The 17,941-nt window shown below is 38.9% G+C and overlaps 1 protein-coding gene across 4 annotated transcripts in view; it reads right to left on the reverse strand.

Annotated features, from left to right (window-relative positions):
- Nucleotides 1-1,372: 1,372 nt before the first annotated feature.
- The window catches only part of myo18aa (myosin XVIIIAa), a 66,056-nt gene continuing 49,487 nt past the window's right edge, over nt 1,373-17,941 (reverse strand). For all 4 annotated transcript variants that reach the window (XM_067607658.1, XM_067607659.1, XM_067607657.1 and 1 more), the window contains 7 exons: nt 15,239-15,376; nt 12,915-13,100; nt 12,675-12,814; nt 11,959-12,003; nt 6,237-6,359; nt 4,231-5,659; nt 1,373-1,601 (listed from right to left, as the gene is read on the reverse strand). In XM_067607658.1, the coding sequence (XP_067463759.1) occupies nt 4,246-5,659; nt 6,237-6,359; nt 11,959-12,003; nt 12,675-12,814; nt 12,915-13,100; nt 15,239-15,376 (2,046 nt within the window). In that variant the 3' untranslated portion in view covers nt 1,373-1,601; nt 4,231-4,245. The remainder of the gene's footprint in view (nt 1,602-4,230; nt 5,660-6,236; nt 6,360-11,958; nt 12,004-12,674; nt 12,815-12,914; nt 13,101-15,238; nt 15,377-17,941) is intronic.

Consider the following 17,941-nt stretch of genomic DNA (forward strand, 5'->3'; position numbering starts at 1 on the left):
ATGAGGTAATACAGAATACACGGGTGGCTAAATGAGTAAAAATAAACAAGAAAACACTTCCAAAACTAACAACATACAGTTATGGAGCTAAAATTAGGTTTGAATCTTTTTGACATTTCCCCATATTCCCTAATAAGTTCAGTCTAAAAAAAGCGTATTTTCCATAATGCCTCGGAGTAAAAAAGTCAATCATTGTCAGCATGGGAATCCTCTTAGATATTAAAATGCATTCAGGCTGAGAATAACTCTGTTACATCAGAAAATGATTTTGAGGGCTGCTCATTGGTGGTCATGGACAAAAAAATCAGTTTTACTGAACAAATTCTACATACATTATGCCAACTTTTTTGGCACCTTGAGACAGGAAGACCATAATGTACTGAAATTATGTAATTACTTTACTGCTTAAAGAAACATGGCCAAAGCATCAATGTCCAAATTGGACTTCAATATACTGTATATCCAAAATTGCCAATACTATTCTACATGATTCAGCATAAGGAGTTTTCAGTTATTATATATTGTGAAGTAGAAATCCAGTGTGTGTGCATCTAACAAACCACCATAAATCTCTGCATCTGCAAGGTGTAAAAAGCTCTACAGAAACGTACTTTACACAGGCAAACAAATATATTCCCTTTGAAGTTCAAGACATATGACATAAACCTTATCTTAATAAAATAATTCTCTTACTAGCTTTAGAAAATTTGAATATGGTCTTCATGTGAAGGCTTTGATTCCACATCTTATATATCTATGTATACTATATATACACTTTTAGATCAGATTTTGCTTTAAATCCATTTCTGAGTGTTTCAGTTATATGAAACTTTTAACATCTTAATTTTTAGAATGGTAATTCATTCTTCAAAATGATTTTGTTTCATGAGAGCAATCATGACCTTGCATCGCTTTGTTCATATGGTGGATATCTCAACTTGGAAAAAGCATCACAAGTAAACCTACAGTAAGATAATTCATTGAAAATGGGTTAATTCCTCCCAACACGCTAGTCCACATTAATGTGGAAGAGATAAGAACAGTCTTAATAGTTGGTCAGACTTTCTTGGAGGAGTCCTGCCAGAGTGGGCTTATCTAAATCCTCTTGGCAGAGCTTTCTGAATAGTCAGAGGAGAGTGCAAGAGGAGTGCTTAAATTTGCCTGAAAAGCAGCTCTTTTTAAATAAAGCAGCAGTATGGAGTTCTTCAGATAGTGCTCAACTTTCACTGTTCTGTATTGACTAACTTATTCAATATGTTGTATTAAATAAAATGGAAAAAGAAGAAGCACACTTAAGATGATAAAACGCCCAAACTAAACTAGAAAGAAAACACTGTTCTCTCTGTTCCTATTCTCTGTCTTTGCCTCTGGAAGCAGCTGGCCTCACTTGCTGGCAGTGAAGTGGTGGTTAAGTTAGGGTGGAAATAATGGTGTCCCTCCTGTGTGCTTGGTGTCAATGAAAAAGTCCGGGTTACGATGTGCTCTCTGCCAATGTGCCTTCGCTGTCACTCTGCTTCAGTGACTGCCTGCTGGAGTCTCTGTCCGCTTCATCCTCTTCATCAGATCTGCCAAGACTCAGGTGTCTCCGCTGCACAGGAGGGCTATAGGGGTCAACACACATACAGACACACCATTATATCATTACTCTGATACATACAGTGGAAACAAAACTGAAAGGTGTAGAGAAGAAGGTCGTTGTTAAAGTATTTATACTTTGCATGCATGAAACATTGCTAACACACCATGTTGACATACTTTATATTAGTATGGTAAATGACAAGTGACTGGTCATTCGAGAGATTCATTCAGCATTGATTGACTCAGTTACTCATAGTCTGTGTTCTGTGCTGTACCTTAATGCTACCTACTTCACTCGTTAAAGGTCATTTAAAACCGGGGCTTTACATCCTTAGATTATGTTGTCATGACAACTTATGGTATGACACTCACTCAATGCATTATTTGATTGACACCTTAATTCACTCTAGAGATTTTATACACCCAGACTACTGTGAGTCATCACTTCTCTCTGATAGACACCCCGTTGACAACAGGCAAAGAACCCCACATACACTGTAGCAACCGTGACTGCCTTGATGTGGTTTATAATAATCCACAACCTGAAACTTATGCATTTTGAGGTATCAGATATTTGTGTAAGGTTTAAGTGCTCCATGTTCAAGCCTTGTCATACATGATTTTGGAAGGCTGTTATAGCTCCCATTTGATGTCACAAGATGTGTAATTATCAAACATTGCAGGGGACCCATAGCTGAAAATCTAAATTCACAATCAACTGCATTTATGAAACGTGAGAACATGGTTAATTCAATTACTTAGACTAGAAGTGATGTGAATGCAGAATGAGCAAGTTAGCACATGAGCAACATATGTAATTCTACTTACTTTAATAACTGTATTACCCTAATTATTACTTACAGAGCATGACACTGTGTTTAAAGGAAGTGTTTTCATCAAATTTTGGGTTTAGCTGTTGTTGCCAGAGAATAGTGCTTTTGGCAAACTGGTAGCATGGAAGCTCTGTGGTGATGTTTTAGATGAATGTTTGAATGGAGGCAGACCACTCTTAAGAAACTCCCCACTAAAACATGTTTTTTAATTGTAAACTGTCATCCTGTATAATTATGAAAACTATATTGTTGACATACATGTCAGTACCATATTCAGTCCATTAAACCTGCCTTAATTCAAGCAATGAACCTATGAGCAAGTGCTCCACTGAAGAGGCAAACATATTCAAGGACACTTGTCCTATCCATCATAAAAAACAAACAAAAAACCCCTCAAACCCGCTGTCTTGCATATTTTAAAATCACACAGGAGGCAGAGATGCTCCAACTGTCAAGTAAAATTACTCTTAAAATAGATAGGCTTTTGAAGCTTAGAGCTAAATTTATCATTTTAATTATGATGCAAAGTATCCACATCCAGTAATATCAAGTCATGTCACACCTCTTTAAACTCTTCCCAGTTAACACGCTAAAGCTTAAATTGGTGTCATTTTGTTTTTGCTTCATTGCCAACATCTGCTTGTGCTTTAAGAACAGCCAAATCCAGACACACCTTTCTCTCATACCAACGGCTCATACTTATAATAGAATCAATTCAGAGAAACATTCACATATGCAGAGATTACATCTCTGCATATATGAAAATGAAAATGAAAATAGGAGAGTAACAAATTGTGTGAGGACTAGTATTTCAGTGTACTGTTCTTGATGGCTGGGAGTGGGATGAATAAACTTAAAGCGAAAAACAGAAAGGTAACCTGTGATGAATTGCAATGATGGATTAGTGTATACCTCTCGAGCTATGTATCAGAATTTGTTTTATTAGGCATTATAATGTATTAGAAATAAAATGAAAGTGACTGGAGTGTGTCAGAAATGCAAACTAGAAGCAAACTATACGGCATACTAAACGAGACTAGGTCTACTAGGTAAAAACCTAGCATATGGCTGGACCATGTATGGTCAATGTGTGAAATTGTGGCCAATTTGTTACAGGGATAGTCAGTGATAGTGTCTATAATGTTAATTCCTGGGTATTAAATGTTCATCTGCAATTTTCTGTAGTGGTCCCAGTAATATTTGCTGGTAAAGTACTGAAGTAGCATATCACATGACATGGTTAAGCTATGTTTGTTTATAAAATCAGTTATAAAATCAAAATGCACTGCGGAGCGTCTCTCCTGCCAGCTGCTGACAGCTGTCAGCCGGAGAGTCAATCACACTGGACGATAGAGGAGGAGACAGTAGAGACAATGGTACGTGCATCGCACTGCCGTCCTCCGCTTCAATCATCTCGTGCCGAATCATTTTGAAAGAGCAACGGCCAATGGGGAAACTCCAACACTCGGCCAGCTGACCAACGGTGTAACTTCATCACTCACTCACTCACTCACTCACTCACTCACTCATTCACGGACAACCGCGGTTATGAAGTCTGGCCAAAAAATGAAGACAAATGGAGAAAAGGAAAAAAATGATGGTGGCACACACTAATAATTAGCATGAGACTTTTGAAAAATTTACCGAGGGCTTATCTAGTACAAAACAAGTCAACTTTAGTGTATTATAAGGATTATTCACAGAGTCAGAATACACACCAAACATTTACACAGCAAACTTAGTTAGTATGTTAAGTGAACGATCCTGAATCAGTTTCAGTTATGCCAGGCTCCTGGATTATTAGCACACCAAGCATCACCTTTGTCTTTTGGTATCAGTCACTGTCAGGCCTGTAGAGGTACTTCATCATCATGTTATCCATCTTCTTCTGCTTCTTCTTGGTTTCCTTCCTGCCAGATGCACCGTGACCTGCAGGCTCCATCTCATCATCAGATGGTTGTTTCGGGGCCCTTTTAACACTGCTGGAGCTGCGGTATGAGATGGTGGAGCCAGAGGAGGAGGAGGAGGAGTAGGAGGAGGAGGACGACGACTCTGAGGAGGAAGAGGAATCCTCTGACTCACTTTGCTTCTTCTTAGATCTCTTCTTGGACTTTTTTCCCTTCTTCCGCTTTGAGCTCTTTCTGCTGTGGTGATCATCTGAGGAAGAGCTGTCTGACAGAGAGATTTTACTTTTTTTATCTTTACGACTGCGGGAGCTGCTAGTACTCAGGATGCTGGACGGACGATTTCCGTAGTCCAGAGCAGAGCCTGATGCAGAGCGGCGCAGGCTAGATGTGCTGCAACCCTCATCTTCTCCTTTCTTCCTACTGTCCTCACTCCCTGGTCCCTTCATCTCATCATCTTCTTCACCACTGGACTCGTCAAGTTTGCTGCGCTTGAACTTAATGGGTTTGAAGCTCAGCACCTCATTGATGGCAGCCTCTAAATCAGGGTCCAAGTAGTTGCGGTGGGAGACAGACTTGACGTCAGATGTATCTGGCAGATTGCTGTCTGAGGAGCGTGGTTGGCCTGGGTTAGAAAAGCTGCGACTGAGAGAGCGGGGACTGTAAGATGAAAGTCCTGCTTCACTAAAGGCCGCACTCCTGGCATCATCATCGTCATCATCATCTAGATGCACGCCAAATTCACTGAGGCCACAGCTGCGGGCAAGAGACAAGCGAGAGCTACTGCGTCTCTCATCTTTCCAAGAGGCGCTGCGATGCAGTGATCGGGGGCTAGAGCGGCTCACGCTGCTGATAGTAGACTTATTGTCATCATCCATGTCCAACATGCCCCTCCTTGTGGACATCCTGCTAGGAGCCACAGAGGACACCATGGAGTCCTTATCAAATTCAGGGCTGCCACGGGAGGTCCAGCGGGACTCCAGACCCTTCCTGGCTCTGTTGGTGGCCTCAGAATAGGCCTGGGAGATGACGGAGCCTTTGTCGTCTAAGTCCTCCTGTGTCTGGCTCTTCTTCCAATCCTCCTGGAGCTCTCCAGACTTAGACTTGGCTTTGCGAATGGAGGCGTGGTCTGGTGTGTCATGCTGTTCTTTGAGAGTGCTAAACAGGGAGCTCTCATCGCCTGTACCCCCTATGGAGTCTTTCAGGTTTGAACGCTTCCTGTAGCTCAGGGAACTCATGACAGACACTGATCTGTTCTGCTCTACCTCTTTCCCATCTTTACCTCCGTCACTCATCTTCTCCTTACCTTCTTTCACCTCTTTGACATCTGCATTTGCTGCATATCTAAAGGGTTACATAATAAAATTGATACCAGAGACAACCAACAGAAGACAAAAAAAAACAGAGCTCCACATACTTAAAGGAGAAATTCTTAATTATTGTAATATTCAATATCAAACTCATAAATTGCAACTGAGAGTTCAGATATTGATGTTGATTCTGATGTTTTATTGTTATTTTCATTTTGTCCTTGGGACCAGTCAAGAGTCAGGGAACATACACAATATCTCTGGCTATTGCTGTTATGTACAGTGTGCACTGTAGAAAGTGAGGCAATCAACCAGTGAGAAGATCTATCTAACTGAGGCAGAGGCGTCATTTAGCAGGCGTGCCAACTGGCCACGGGCCACTTCAATAAATTTGACAGCAGCCACTTCCCCATTCCGCCTCCTGTCATTAGACATATTACTGGGAGAGAGAGATGACACCTAATCACATGAAATACCCACCCTTCTGTTGCAAACTGCCCCAGGTAATCCTGAGCCTTTTTAAGGCTGGGAATGTGGGCAGTTTTATCACTGCGTTACCACAGGGATGTACATGGTTATCTGTCATGATGCAGAAGGATGGGGGCACTAACCTGGTGCTCTTCAGACTCCCCTCATCTGTCAGGGTCTTGGTGGAGCCTTTGTTCTTCGAGAGCCAAGACTTAACTTCATCCACACGGTCCTCCACCTCTGAATCTGTTTCTGTCTCATCCCCACTGTGAGGGAAAGAAAAAACAGGGTTGTATGTGAGAAACATCTGAGACTACAGCACAAATATTCATCTTAACAAGTCAGTTTCGCATCTTCAAGTACATAAATCTTCGAATCGGATGAGATAATTCCTCTTGTTTTTAATATAAACCAACTTCTTTCAACAATTTTCCTAATAAAATAAATCTCTTAATCAGCTTACTGACAATTTAGAATCAATTTCAACAGATTTTAATAATAAAAATGTGACTAAATGGCTTGTTGTGTGAATATGTTATGCCGTGTAGCATCAGAGGAATCACACAGGAAAAATAATGGTTAGTTTTCACATATTAGAGGCTTTCTGTTAGGAATTTCACAGTTGTATTCATTCTCTCATAACAAAAGTTGTTAGGATGATGCAAGGCAATCCAGACAGGCTGTGAGTAAACAACAGTTATATGACAGAGTAATATCAACATATTCAAGATGTTTTTCAACAGAATGTTCAACAGACACATTATCTAGGCAGAATGAAGATGAGCTCTTGGAGGGATAATCAACTTGTTTGGCTGCTTCTGGGCTGCTAGCATCTGTGTGGCATGTCACCTGCTCCTGGTGATTGTTATTGGAGTGGAGCCACGAGACAGCCCCGTGGCCCTACGCTTGACATAACAATCAATATACAGAGACCTGTGGATCCTGATGAAAAAGCATGGTAGATCCCACCTGGATAAGGTCAATCCTCATTCATTTGTATCAAATCCACGACGAATTTTCTGAATTATGCATCCCATTGTCTGGGAAGGTTAATGTGACAGGAAATAGTTAGCTTAAAGAAGGCTGAGTGGCATAACCTCAATACTGCCATTGTGGTCCCAAATGTGTTTGTGGAATGCATTATGTGAAAAATCCTCCATTTGTTTGAGCACATGCTGCTTCCAACATTGGTGCTTGATACACTGTGTTTTTTGGCTACATGACGTGTGAAAATGAATATTTACATTTCACATATACAACGGTTTTAAAATTGCACAGAGCTGCATACAGTATGTTCTGAGGGCCCCGGACTGCTTTTGACTGGTGTTGCTGTTGTAAGCTCTGTCAGAGGAAATGACATTCTCCATGGCATAGCAAGAAAATATATTGTAAATTTAAAACACTGGAGCAGGCCGAACAGTGGCGATGATGACAGGGTTGTTGTAACAGAGCTGCAAATTTCCATCCTTCTTGATTAATAGCAGACGTTCATCTTTACAATAGTCTTACCTACAGTAACTTTCAAAGAGCGCTCACTTCATCAATATAAAATATTTGCCTTGTTTATCGCTGAGTGTAGATATATTTCATCCAGTGTCTACAGACAACTGACGATCATTAAAAATGAGTAACAGCTATGCTGGTAACAAATCTTTCTTCTTGGACAAGCTTATCTGTCTGAGCCTTGGAACATGTTGCGAAAGGCTTATGAGGATGAAGAGCAAACACAATATTCAAAGAGACGTGAGATGACAGCCATACAGCTAAACTCCATCATGTGTCCATGTATCCATCTATGTAGAGGTCTCCCACTGAACAGTGTTTCCTTTGTCACCGAGCACACGTTGTCACACGTTATGTTTCCTCACAGAACAAAGTGTCCTCTCTCCTTCATTCTTTTTTTTTTTTTCTTTTTTTGGTGGTCTGCCCAAAAGCTTTTGCGTGTGGTGAGAGAATGAGCACAGACAAGACAAGAGAAGCCTCAGAGTCTTGGACTGAATGGTATTCAGGCTTTTAAGCTTTCTAAGAGCATTAACATATTTAACTTTCTCATCATCAACCTTACAGCCAGGCTTTCTAAGGGGAAGGTAATGATTATCCCAGAGACTTAATGGCCTGATTGTACTATTTTCTACAGAAAGACATTTCAGAGTTTGAGAGGCCCTACATGAGGCAGCGAGCTAAATTGTGAGTCCAAATTCAGCTATTATACCTCCACACACTCTCTTCTCTACTGCATGATAAATACATAAAAGCCCCACAAAAAAAAAGATAACAGGTTCCTTAATAGTAGCATGTTGATTACACATGCTGCCCATTTGTCAGCTCTTTGATGCTGTGACTTTTTAACATGATATATTGTACAATAAAATAATGAAACTAGCCCACAGCAAAATCCACTCCCGCTCCCCCCTTGCTCTAACACACAAACACGTGCGAAATAAAAGGTGGCTTGCAATTGAGTGCTGTGCAAATGGTGTCACAAACGATTTGTCATTGGCCCCGCACTACTTGCTAACCAGTCCTGAGGCTCGTAGATACAAACAAGCCCCAAGAATTTAGAAGTGAACATTAATCGCTTCTGACAATTGGCCTGCACTGGTTGTAAATCTTTGTCACAAATACTTACACTCAGCATCAAATCTCGTATGGCTTGGTTCTAGCAGTTTAGCACTTGTGGTACCGACACCATATTTTTATGGTATCAGTTTAACGTGAGTTAATTACTGCACATATTGACAAAAAAGAGCACATAGCATCAGTTTATGTTATTAAAACAGTGTGCAATACTTCAAGGATAATTAACACCTTTTTCTTAGAGAATAGTTAGGCTACCACAAAACCAGTGTTTAAAAAATGCAGCCTTTCCAGTCACTTTATACTGTTAGTATTTACATAGTTTGCACTACATACATTATGTTACATTATGTTCTTTCATTGTAGTCTGCTGCAGTCTGTGAAGGGAAGATCAGTGTAGATTGTTCTTTACATTATCTCCCACTACAACAATAATAATCCTGCTATCGTAACCTTTGTTTTGAAGCATTTACTACCAAAATTTTGAATAGTAATGTAAATCATCTGGAAAATCCACTTCATAATCTGAAGAAAAATCCCCTCCTCTATTATTGTTCATCCATGCTGCTAACGCAATGATGTCAAAGGAGGGAAAAATGCAATTAAGTAAACATGGCAAATCGATGCTTTTTTCTTTGAGTTGCACAAAAAGAAAAGCAGAGCACTGATACACATGGGTTGTCTGATGAAAAATGGATAACAAAAAAATAAAGTGATAAAGAGCGTGATGCCATGTCTTTTTGAAGAAGCAATCAGAGGTTAAAGCGGGAAGTTATGGACGGGTATGTCTGCTACAAACTGAAGACTACATTTATTAAATTCACTCTGATGAAGGTTTAAATTATTTAACATGCCGGAAAATTGCTTTCACCATATACAAACTGAAAGAAAATGGGGTTTAGTTAGTCAAAAGAACATATTTAACATTCACAATCAATGACACACAATTATTTCTCAAGCAAGACAAGGTGAACATTTGTGTTAAAGTTAAATGTTTCACAACACTATGAAATAGATTGGATTAGTGGAGTAGTTGCATGCATGTACATCAACAGCTGAAAACTTTTCAGTGCACTGTGCCATCACTGTCTTGCACCACTTGCTGACTGTACAGTCACAGTATGCTGCATTCATTTCACAGACTCAAGCATTTGAATTTGTGCTCAAGTTCTTCCAGAGCACATGTAAGCTACTCCCACCATGCTAAGTTTGTGTAAGAGGCACACTACAAACCATCTCTTCATGCCATAATTTACCAATGTAAGAAGCTACACATTTAACATGAAAAACATTTACATTAGACAGATTTTGAAATTTGCTTGGCTAATAGTTGTTGATAATTAGAATCCTTATGGCAATGAGCAAAGACTCCTTGTGTTTCCATTGCACTTCACTTGTCTTTAAAAACAGCTTTTTGATTAAACTGTAAATACGGATATTTTTTACACTTTCAGTTATCCTGTAGCACATCTATGTTAAATTGTTGATGGCCAATTTTATTGCCATTGGAATGTATTTCTATTCATTTCTATTTTTGCAAAAGCATACTGCATGTCCAAGTGCAACATTTTCATTTTAGTTTGTTATCAGGCTATAGTGTACTCTAAGCCTGTATCTCTAAGTTCTTATCAGTCTATGAACCAAAACAGTGCAGAAGTAGAAAAATGATTATAACATGGAGGCAATTTCAAGACAAAAAGATGAAAACAATCAGTGGACATTGAAATCAATTTGTACTAATTTAAGAGATTTCTTCCAAACTTTCAAACAGCTAATATAGGAAATTTGCTGACATATTTCTGATTTATATTCACATGGACGTATAATATCCTGAGAAAATCTGTAGTGCGTTCCCCATACTGACTCAGTGAGATATGGACTTGTTGCATGTGCTTTGGAAAAAAACACACAGGGGATGAGTAAAAACAATGGAGTTCAGTGCAAAACATCTTTAACCCTAGATCCAAACAAATGCAAGATGGTGCATGATAATGCTGCAAATGTACTAAAGGATAGTGTTTCATGCAAAATATTCATGGAGACAATGATGCAGTATTACCGCAGGTCTGTAACACTTAGCTGTTTTTCAATTGGGTCATATTTCCCAAAGTAGTGAGACTGGCCTAAAGGAGAATGATGATGCCATTTAGAGTTAGAGTACTCTATTTACCATTTTAGTTTACATATCTTCTGCTATTGTGCAAAGTAACCTGTATGCAAACACATTTTTCAGATGAATTCTGCCTACTACAAAACTATGGAATTTTTTTGGCCTCTTTATTCAAATGGAAATACCTAGACTAAGTTCACACCAATGTTTTAGCATTCAGCATTCAGCATTCAAAAGCCTTCAAGTTTTATTATTGTAAAGCATCTACTAATGTTAATGGCACAGTTAGCACTGAGACTCGCAGTTTCAGGTCTCCTGCTTCCTTGAGGACTCCATGGTACACTTTTTTGGTACAGTCAGTGGTAATACATTATAACATTCAGCGGTCTATAGACTTCCAGAGAGTCCGCTTGAGGTGCAGACTTCGACTTCGGTCGGAAAATTACCCATAGTCCTGCAGCAATAGGCTATTAATAAATAAATATAGTGACATTGTAAAAGAAAATAATAATACTAATTATTGTTATCAATAATAAAAAACAATACTTATTATAAAAATATTAATAATAGGCTATGTAAAAAATGTTGGATTTGCAAACAAGTCTTTGGGATTCGCAAACAAAAGTTTTTGATTTGCATTTTAATCACAAATTTATCTTGCATTTTTCTTGCAATAAAACATTTTTGCAGTGTCGATAGTTTTACTCTCAAATCTATTTTTTGATTGCAAACCTATTCTGTTTGATTGCATAATAAAGATACAAAAGAACCTCCATACACTGCCACTTTGCATATTGCATTTCCAATTGCAAAATGCATTTTCAGATTGCATGACCAAATTGCACATTGAATTGCCAATTGCAAAATGCATTGTCATTTCAATAAAGAGGCCAAAAAACGTCCATAGAAAAATAAGCCCTGAAATCACCTGCAGTCACTTGGTACAAAATAACATAAAACAAAATGAAACAGTGTGGCCATGCTTTAAGAATAACATTTATCAGGCATGGTTTTCCATTCTTTTTAAAATCTCTTCTCTTCACAGTTTTTTTGTGAACAATACAAACTGAAAGAATAAGGCATACTGCATTATTGTCTCGTGTGGATGAAATGGGTGAGAAAACAACTTGAAAACAACCATAATGACAGACACAAAAGGATGCATTTTCCAGTCTCACGTTTTGTTCTTTCTTTTTTGATATTTTGTCACCATGTCTTGCAAACTGCCAGAAGTGTGGAAGAGAAAAAAGAGAAACAGAGAAGGTGAGATACGTAAACAACAGCGCAAAAGAGGACAAAATGAGATAACAGCAAATAAATTGTTTTACACTCACACGCACACATAGAATAACTATCCGTTGTAAAGCAGTGATTCAGTAAATCAACTCATGCTGTTGCTGGCCTCCCTCTCAAACAGAGTCAGAGTGTGTAATGTCTTCCTTTAAGAGGTCTGTATTATTGCAGTCAGTGTTTACCTCAGTGGGCTCAGAGCTAGTATAACCTTCAACCCTTCTGCAAAGAGGGAAGGAGTAACTAAACAGGGAAAAGTAGCACCAAGACAAAAGATCAGAAGCAGGGAACCAAATTAAACCATGTGAGAGGTATTTGGGAAACAGATACTGTAGAGACTGCACAAAAGGCTCAAGAGAAATTGATGTAGGAAGATGTGGAAGATAAAGAATGAGAAGATACAAGTTGTGATTGACAGGCTACAAAAAAATATAGCTGCTCTCATTTGGTAACTTTTCTTGCAACTTGCGAAGAGAATGTGCTCCAGTACTCCAAGCCTCTAGCTACAGTACAGTATCCCCTGATGTACCAAGCACACATTACAGATTTACAGAAGCAAAAGTTGTTCTGCCTTCCTTTGCAGGCAATTAAAGCTGTGCTGTACCTGTTGATTAAGTCATCATTGTCATCACTCTCCATCTCGTCCTCAATGGCAGCCTGCAGGTCACCTATCCTCTTGAAAGCCAGCTTAAGGTCCACTTGTAAACTCTGATTTGCTGCCTCTAAGCTCTCTATGTCCATTTCCTGGTGAGTGGATCACAGCATAGAAGAAGTGTGGTTACTACTTTCCTCAAGTGTTAACTCCAGTGGATCGTATCAAGTCTCCCAGTACCCAAAGCCTTACCAACTCATGCTTCTTCCGGCTTGCCTCGGACTCCTTTTTGGACAGCTCACCCATTTCTTCCTTGATGTCTCTTATCTGCCTCTGCATTCGCTTATTCTGGTCCTTCTCCCTGTTTTCTGCAGCAATGCGTTGGTTTCTCTCCTCTGTCATCTTTTCAAGGTTCTCCTTCAGACGACCCACCAGGCTCTGGGGAGAAGTTTAGGTGAGCTGGGAAAACTTGTTCTCACAAAGATCATGTATGGACAATTTTCAGCATTTCGAGAGTATCTAACTTCTGCATCATGACATATTTTTGAGTGAAACAGGATAGACAGGCAGGACATAACGTTGGGAGGAATTTGATTTGAACGTTGAAAAGTGGACATGTCATAATGAATCTTAGCTCTGTGCTGCTAAAAGCTGAAGATCAAGCCTACGTGACCACACGTCATATTCACATACATAAATTAGATGGAAGAATTGCTATTTGTATTGAATTGCTATGGGTGCTATGAAAACCAAGAATTATTGAAGAATGGCTATTTCATATTTGAAATTATATTTATAAAAACATTATAAAATGGTAGTGGGTTGCAGGCTACTAGGCAATCTTCAAGGTCAAACAAAGACAACAATTTATAGAAATGAAATAGTCACACAACACATAATATGATTTGGATAATTAAACCTGGTTAAACAAAGCTAAACCTGAGGGTTGCTATTCTCAATACTCACAAGGACACACTCAAAGTCTACCAATTGCAAAAAGTAGAAACAACTTGGATGAATGAAATGGCCTCACATCTAACCTAAAAACCTATTTTTGGGAATCGCAAGAAAGTTTCAGGGCAACAGAAGCAGAGTGTCTCATAACCATAGTAACTCACTCTCACTCCTGCCTCAAGAGGAGAGGGAGAGATTCTGTGCTGCTGCCAGAAGAGCCGCTGACGGAGATTACTCTAAACAGCATGCACGGGAATACATTACAATATAATAGATTTGTGTATATTTCTCGCTTTTCCCCTGATGGTCTGAATAACTCACTGCTGCACAGTGCTGCTGTTGTGCTGTGCTGCTCTGTCTTATCTGTCTGTGCGCTGTCAGTGTCTTCTTTCCGCGCCACAACATTATGAGTTATGAATTTGTTTTTCACTGCATGAGAAAATGGACATGTGGCATGACAGCATGTGAGAAGTGTCAATTGCATGAGTGTCATGGTCAATGCATGAGAATCCACAGCCCTGGATACATCTGCGGCCAACACTTCATCACAGATTAGTTGATGATGTTAAAGTCAACAGTTATAATGTTAGAAGTTAAAGAAGTGAATGTTGATGCTGCACTGAAAGGGCATACGGAACAAACATACTGAAAAGCCAATGAAATCCCAATTTAATGTTTTCCTGTAACAGCTAGCTCGCTATCACTGGCTGCATCAAGATGTCTTTTCCCCTGATTTATTGAAACATAGGTACCAAGTAAAACGGCTTCACCTGCCTGTTCCCTGAAGTGATTTTATATCATGATTATCATCTAATAATCCAAATTCAAAGTGTGTCTAAATGTTGCATTAACCTCTGCTCAGATGAAGTTGTGACCTAATGTGCCGTGGTAAGCATATTGTCTCATTTCCAGTTGCCAACGTTTCTGTGTTACTGATAGCGTATTCTTCATTACAGCAGCTAATTACCCACTGTACATTTAAACTTATACTAACTCTGCTCAAGCACTCATAGCGCTCTCCTTTTAGCAACTTTCTCACTAATCCCACAGTTGTTTAAATGCTATTCAGATCTACTAGTTACTTTAGCTTAGCAGTTAGCTATGACACTCATCAACCCCTATACAATGACGCCGATCGTTGATCGGCAACAACATAACATAATTATTAGCCTGCCTGGCCATAGGATTTGGGCTCCTAATAGCTAAAAAGCAATACAGTTTTCTTATTTTATGCTATTAAATTGGTGAAGACCTTTGCATTCACCACCATTCAAATTAGAGGGACTGTTTTAGAGGGGTGGGGGCATGACACAAGGGCATAGTACCTGGATGTGCTGTTCTCATCTATGTGGTCAAAAATTACTTCTTGGACCTTTAACACATCTAAAAACATATAATTTTTACATGGTACTCTTGTCAGTTATTCATCAAAATATATGTATTCCTTGGTGGATGCTTTTCTTGACCAGCAACTTAAAAATATGGACTTATGCAAGGGACAACACACCCTCACTTTATATTGGCTTTGCCTCTTGATAAATTGAAAATTAAATGTCAAATTTGCATTTGTAGGTTCACAAAACATGTCTTTTACATTTTTTAGACACAGAGGATTATCTCACCTCCAAGCGTTTTATCTGTGTCCTCTCATACTCCAGCTTGGTCTCCAGTTCACGGATCTTGGCTTCCTGACGGCTCACAAGAGACTTTTCCACCATGGACTGCTCCTGAAACTCTAGCTGGTTCTGCAGCGAATGTACCTAGAGGAATACACATAAACACACACATACATATACATAAACATACACAATCACTCCCTGCACAGCACTAATTGCAGACCTCCTTCTTGACCTCTGTTTTTCAACTTCCTCTTAAGCGAGGAATACAGAATACTTTGTGCTGATGTTATGTGTACGCAAACTAAATTAATGTTCACTTTTCACCCTATTTGTGTGAATTTAATCCATCTTGGTACAGATAAATATTGTGCATCCAGTCTGAATAATGAGCTCTAGATAAGCCCCAAATCTACCACAAATGGTCAATAGAAGAGCTTGTGGTTCAGGCTGAGTAGCACCGAGTCGCAGTAATTTCACAGGCTTTGGGAAAGGGCTGAGCTTCATGCAAAGCACGTTTGTTCCATCTGAATCGTTTTTTCATGACTGATAAAAGGAGGAAAGATACGTCACAACAAAAACGACCCAAAAGGCAGCATGGCACCTAATGAGGGACTTTGCATCTGAGACAAGGAGGATTTGGAGTTTTCCTTTGATACTACTAAAGAAGCCAGATTTCCCTCCTACTGGGGATGAGATAACCACTTCAAGGTCAGACGCTTCAGATGGTTATCACTGCCTTCTCTGGCAAGTTTTAACAATGCCTTACAGCCTGCTGTGTGTCTCTTGTGTAGCCAAAAATACATACAAATTCTAATGGGTGGACCTTGCATATAACAGAGTAGAGCAAAGCTTTGGTATACATATAGCTTAATCTAATAGAAACAGGGACTGCTGTTAGGGAGTGGCAAGAACTCAATTCTGTCCCTGAGTGAAATTATATCTGAAATACATTCTGTTCAAGGCAGATGGTTTTATTTGTTTAGTGTACCGCATATCAACACTTAGAGGAAAACAACCTCTACTAGAACATGTACAGTATAATGTGCACACAAACACCCACTAAAGTTTAACATACTTAGGCTAAATTTAGCTTCAATAGTAATCATCAAAATGATTTAACAAAAAAACAAAATGGGCATGCATTAATACATGACACACAACAAGTTAGAGGTTATCCTCTGAATAAAGAGAGCACCATCAGAAAAACACCATAAAAGCACTATTATCAGCATAGGCATAAATCAGGTGCATTAACCTTTTTACCACATGAACCCATATTAATGCCGAGCCTCGAACAGCACACTATACAGTAACTAAACCAATCAGCCCAGAAATAGGCTAAATCAACACACAACCACTTTATGTGGCCATGCATGAGTTTCCTACATGCTAATATCAATTATTTAACTGTATGCAGAAACACTCAACTGAACAATCCGTCCAATCACTTGACTGTTCATACATATTAAAAGCACATAGCTGTAGCCATTCTTACTGTAAACCAGAGCTTAGGTGCCTCAAAATCTTAAGACATAGACTTGCAACAAACTCTGCGTGAACACAGTACAAACTCTGTACAGGCACAGTACAGAGCTCCCGGCAGAGTTCAGAGTTTGTGGTACAATATTTATGTTGTGAGAAATATTGATAGTGATCAATGTGGGAAAATGATAATATTTTTTGGCCATGTTGTCCAGACATATTTTATAGAAAAAGCTCCAAAAGCCTTGGGCAACATTCACCTGAGAATCATGATTACATGTTATTTTGTGCATATGCAGCCAATATTCTAAGTGGTGAAATACCACTTACTACTGGAGGTTTTCAGACTATATATTTCAGATCTGTGTGTAATAATGGATTATTCCTCAAAGTAAATATTTAAATGTGGGCTACAATCTGTCATCTGTGATTAACTGTTAAATTAATTGTATAAATGTGTATTAAATGCTTATGAATAATGGGGCTCACACACAAAAGGCACACAAATGAATGCCATAGTTCCACTCATCTCTACATTATAAGTATTTGTGTGAGTGAACAAGGCAACTAGCAAATACAAAAGTCGCACAGAACAGGAGTTTGACATTTTAAATATGAGTCCTTGGTGAGCATCTGCTGTGAGGGTCTTCTTCATGTGTGAGAGCAAAAAAATTTTTTAATGATTTGAATATGAATCACACATAAAACAGGGTAACAAGGTTTTGCTGCTATGTCCAATTATCACATTTATCACGTTGATAGTTGAGTCATCGATGAATAAACAAACCATCTGACAGTGTTTTCATTTCTCTGAAAACGTTCTGATATTTTTAAATAAAATGATGCATTGGCATTAGAATGACAAACAAAACCACAAATGAGATAAATCACTGAGACAGAAGCTGCTGCATTAAATTCAGAAATAAACACTGAAAGGACCAGAATGAGTGCTTCAATTTGATCTACTGGTTAAACCATAGAAACGAGCCTCTGAGTTTATGTACATGACCCCTCCTTTAAATATGAGTACTGAGAAGCAAAAGCTCAATTTTTCTCCTTGACTCTAAGTCTTCACTGATTTCTACTATTTAAATGCAAATTGCATTGCAATTTTGAGAGGAAAACCGCCACAGAAACGAAGCATTTTTTGGTCACAATAATCAGAGAAACGCCTGAAAAGCCTAGGTCTAATCAGAGAGAAGTGCTGAGGAAGCAGACAGGTTC

This window comes from Thunnus thynnus, chromosome 13 (assembly GCF_963924715.1).
Source record: "Thunnus thynnus chromosome 13, fThuThy2.1, whole genome shotgun sequence".
NCBI classification, from domain to species: domain Eukaryota; kingdom Metazoa; phylum Chordata; class Actinopteri; order Scombriformes; family Scombridae; genus Thunnus; species Thunnus thynnus.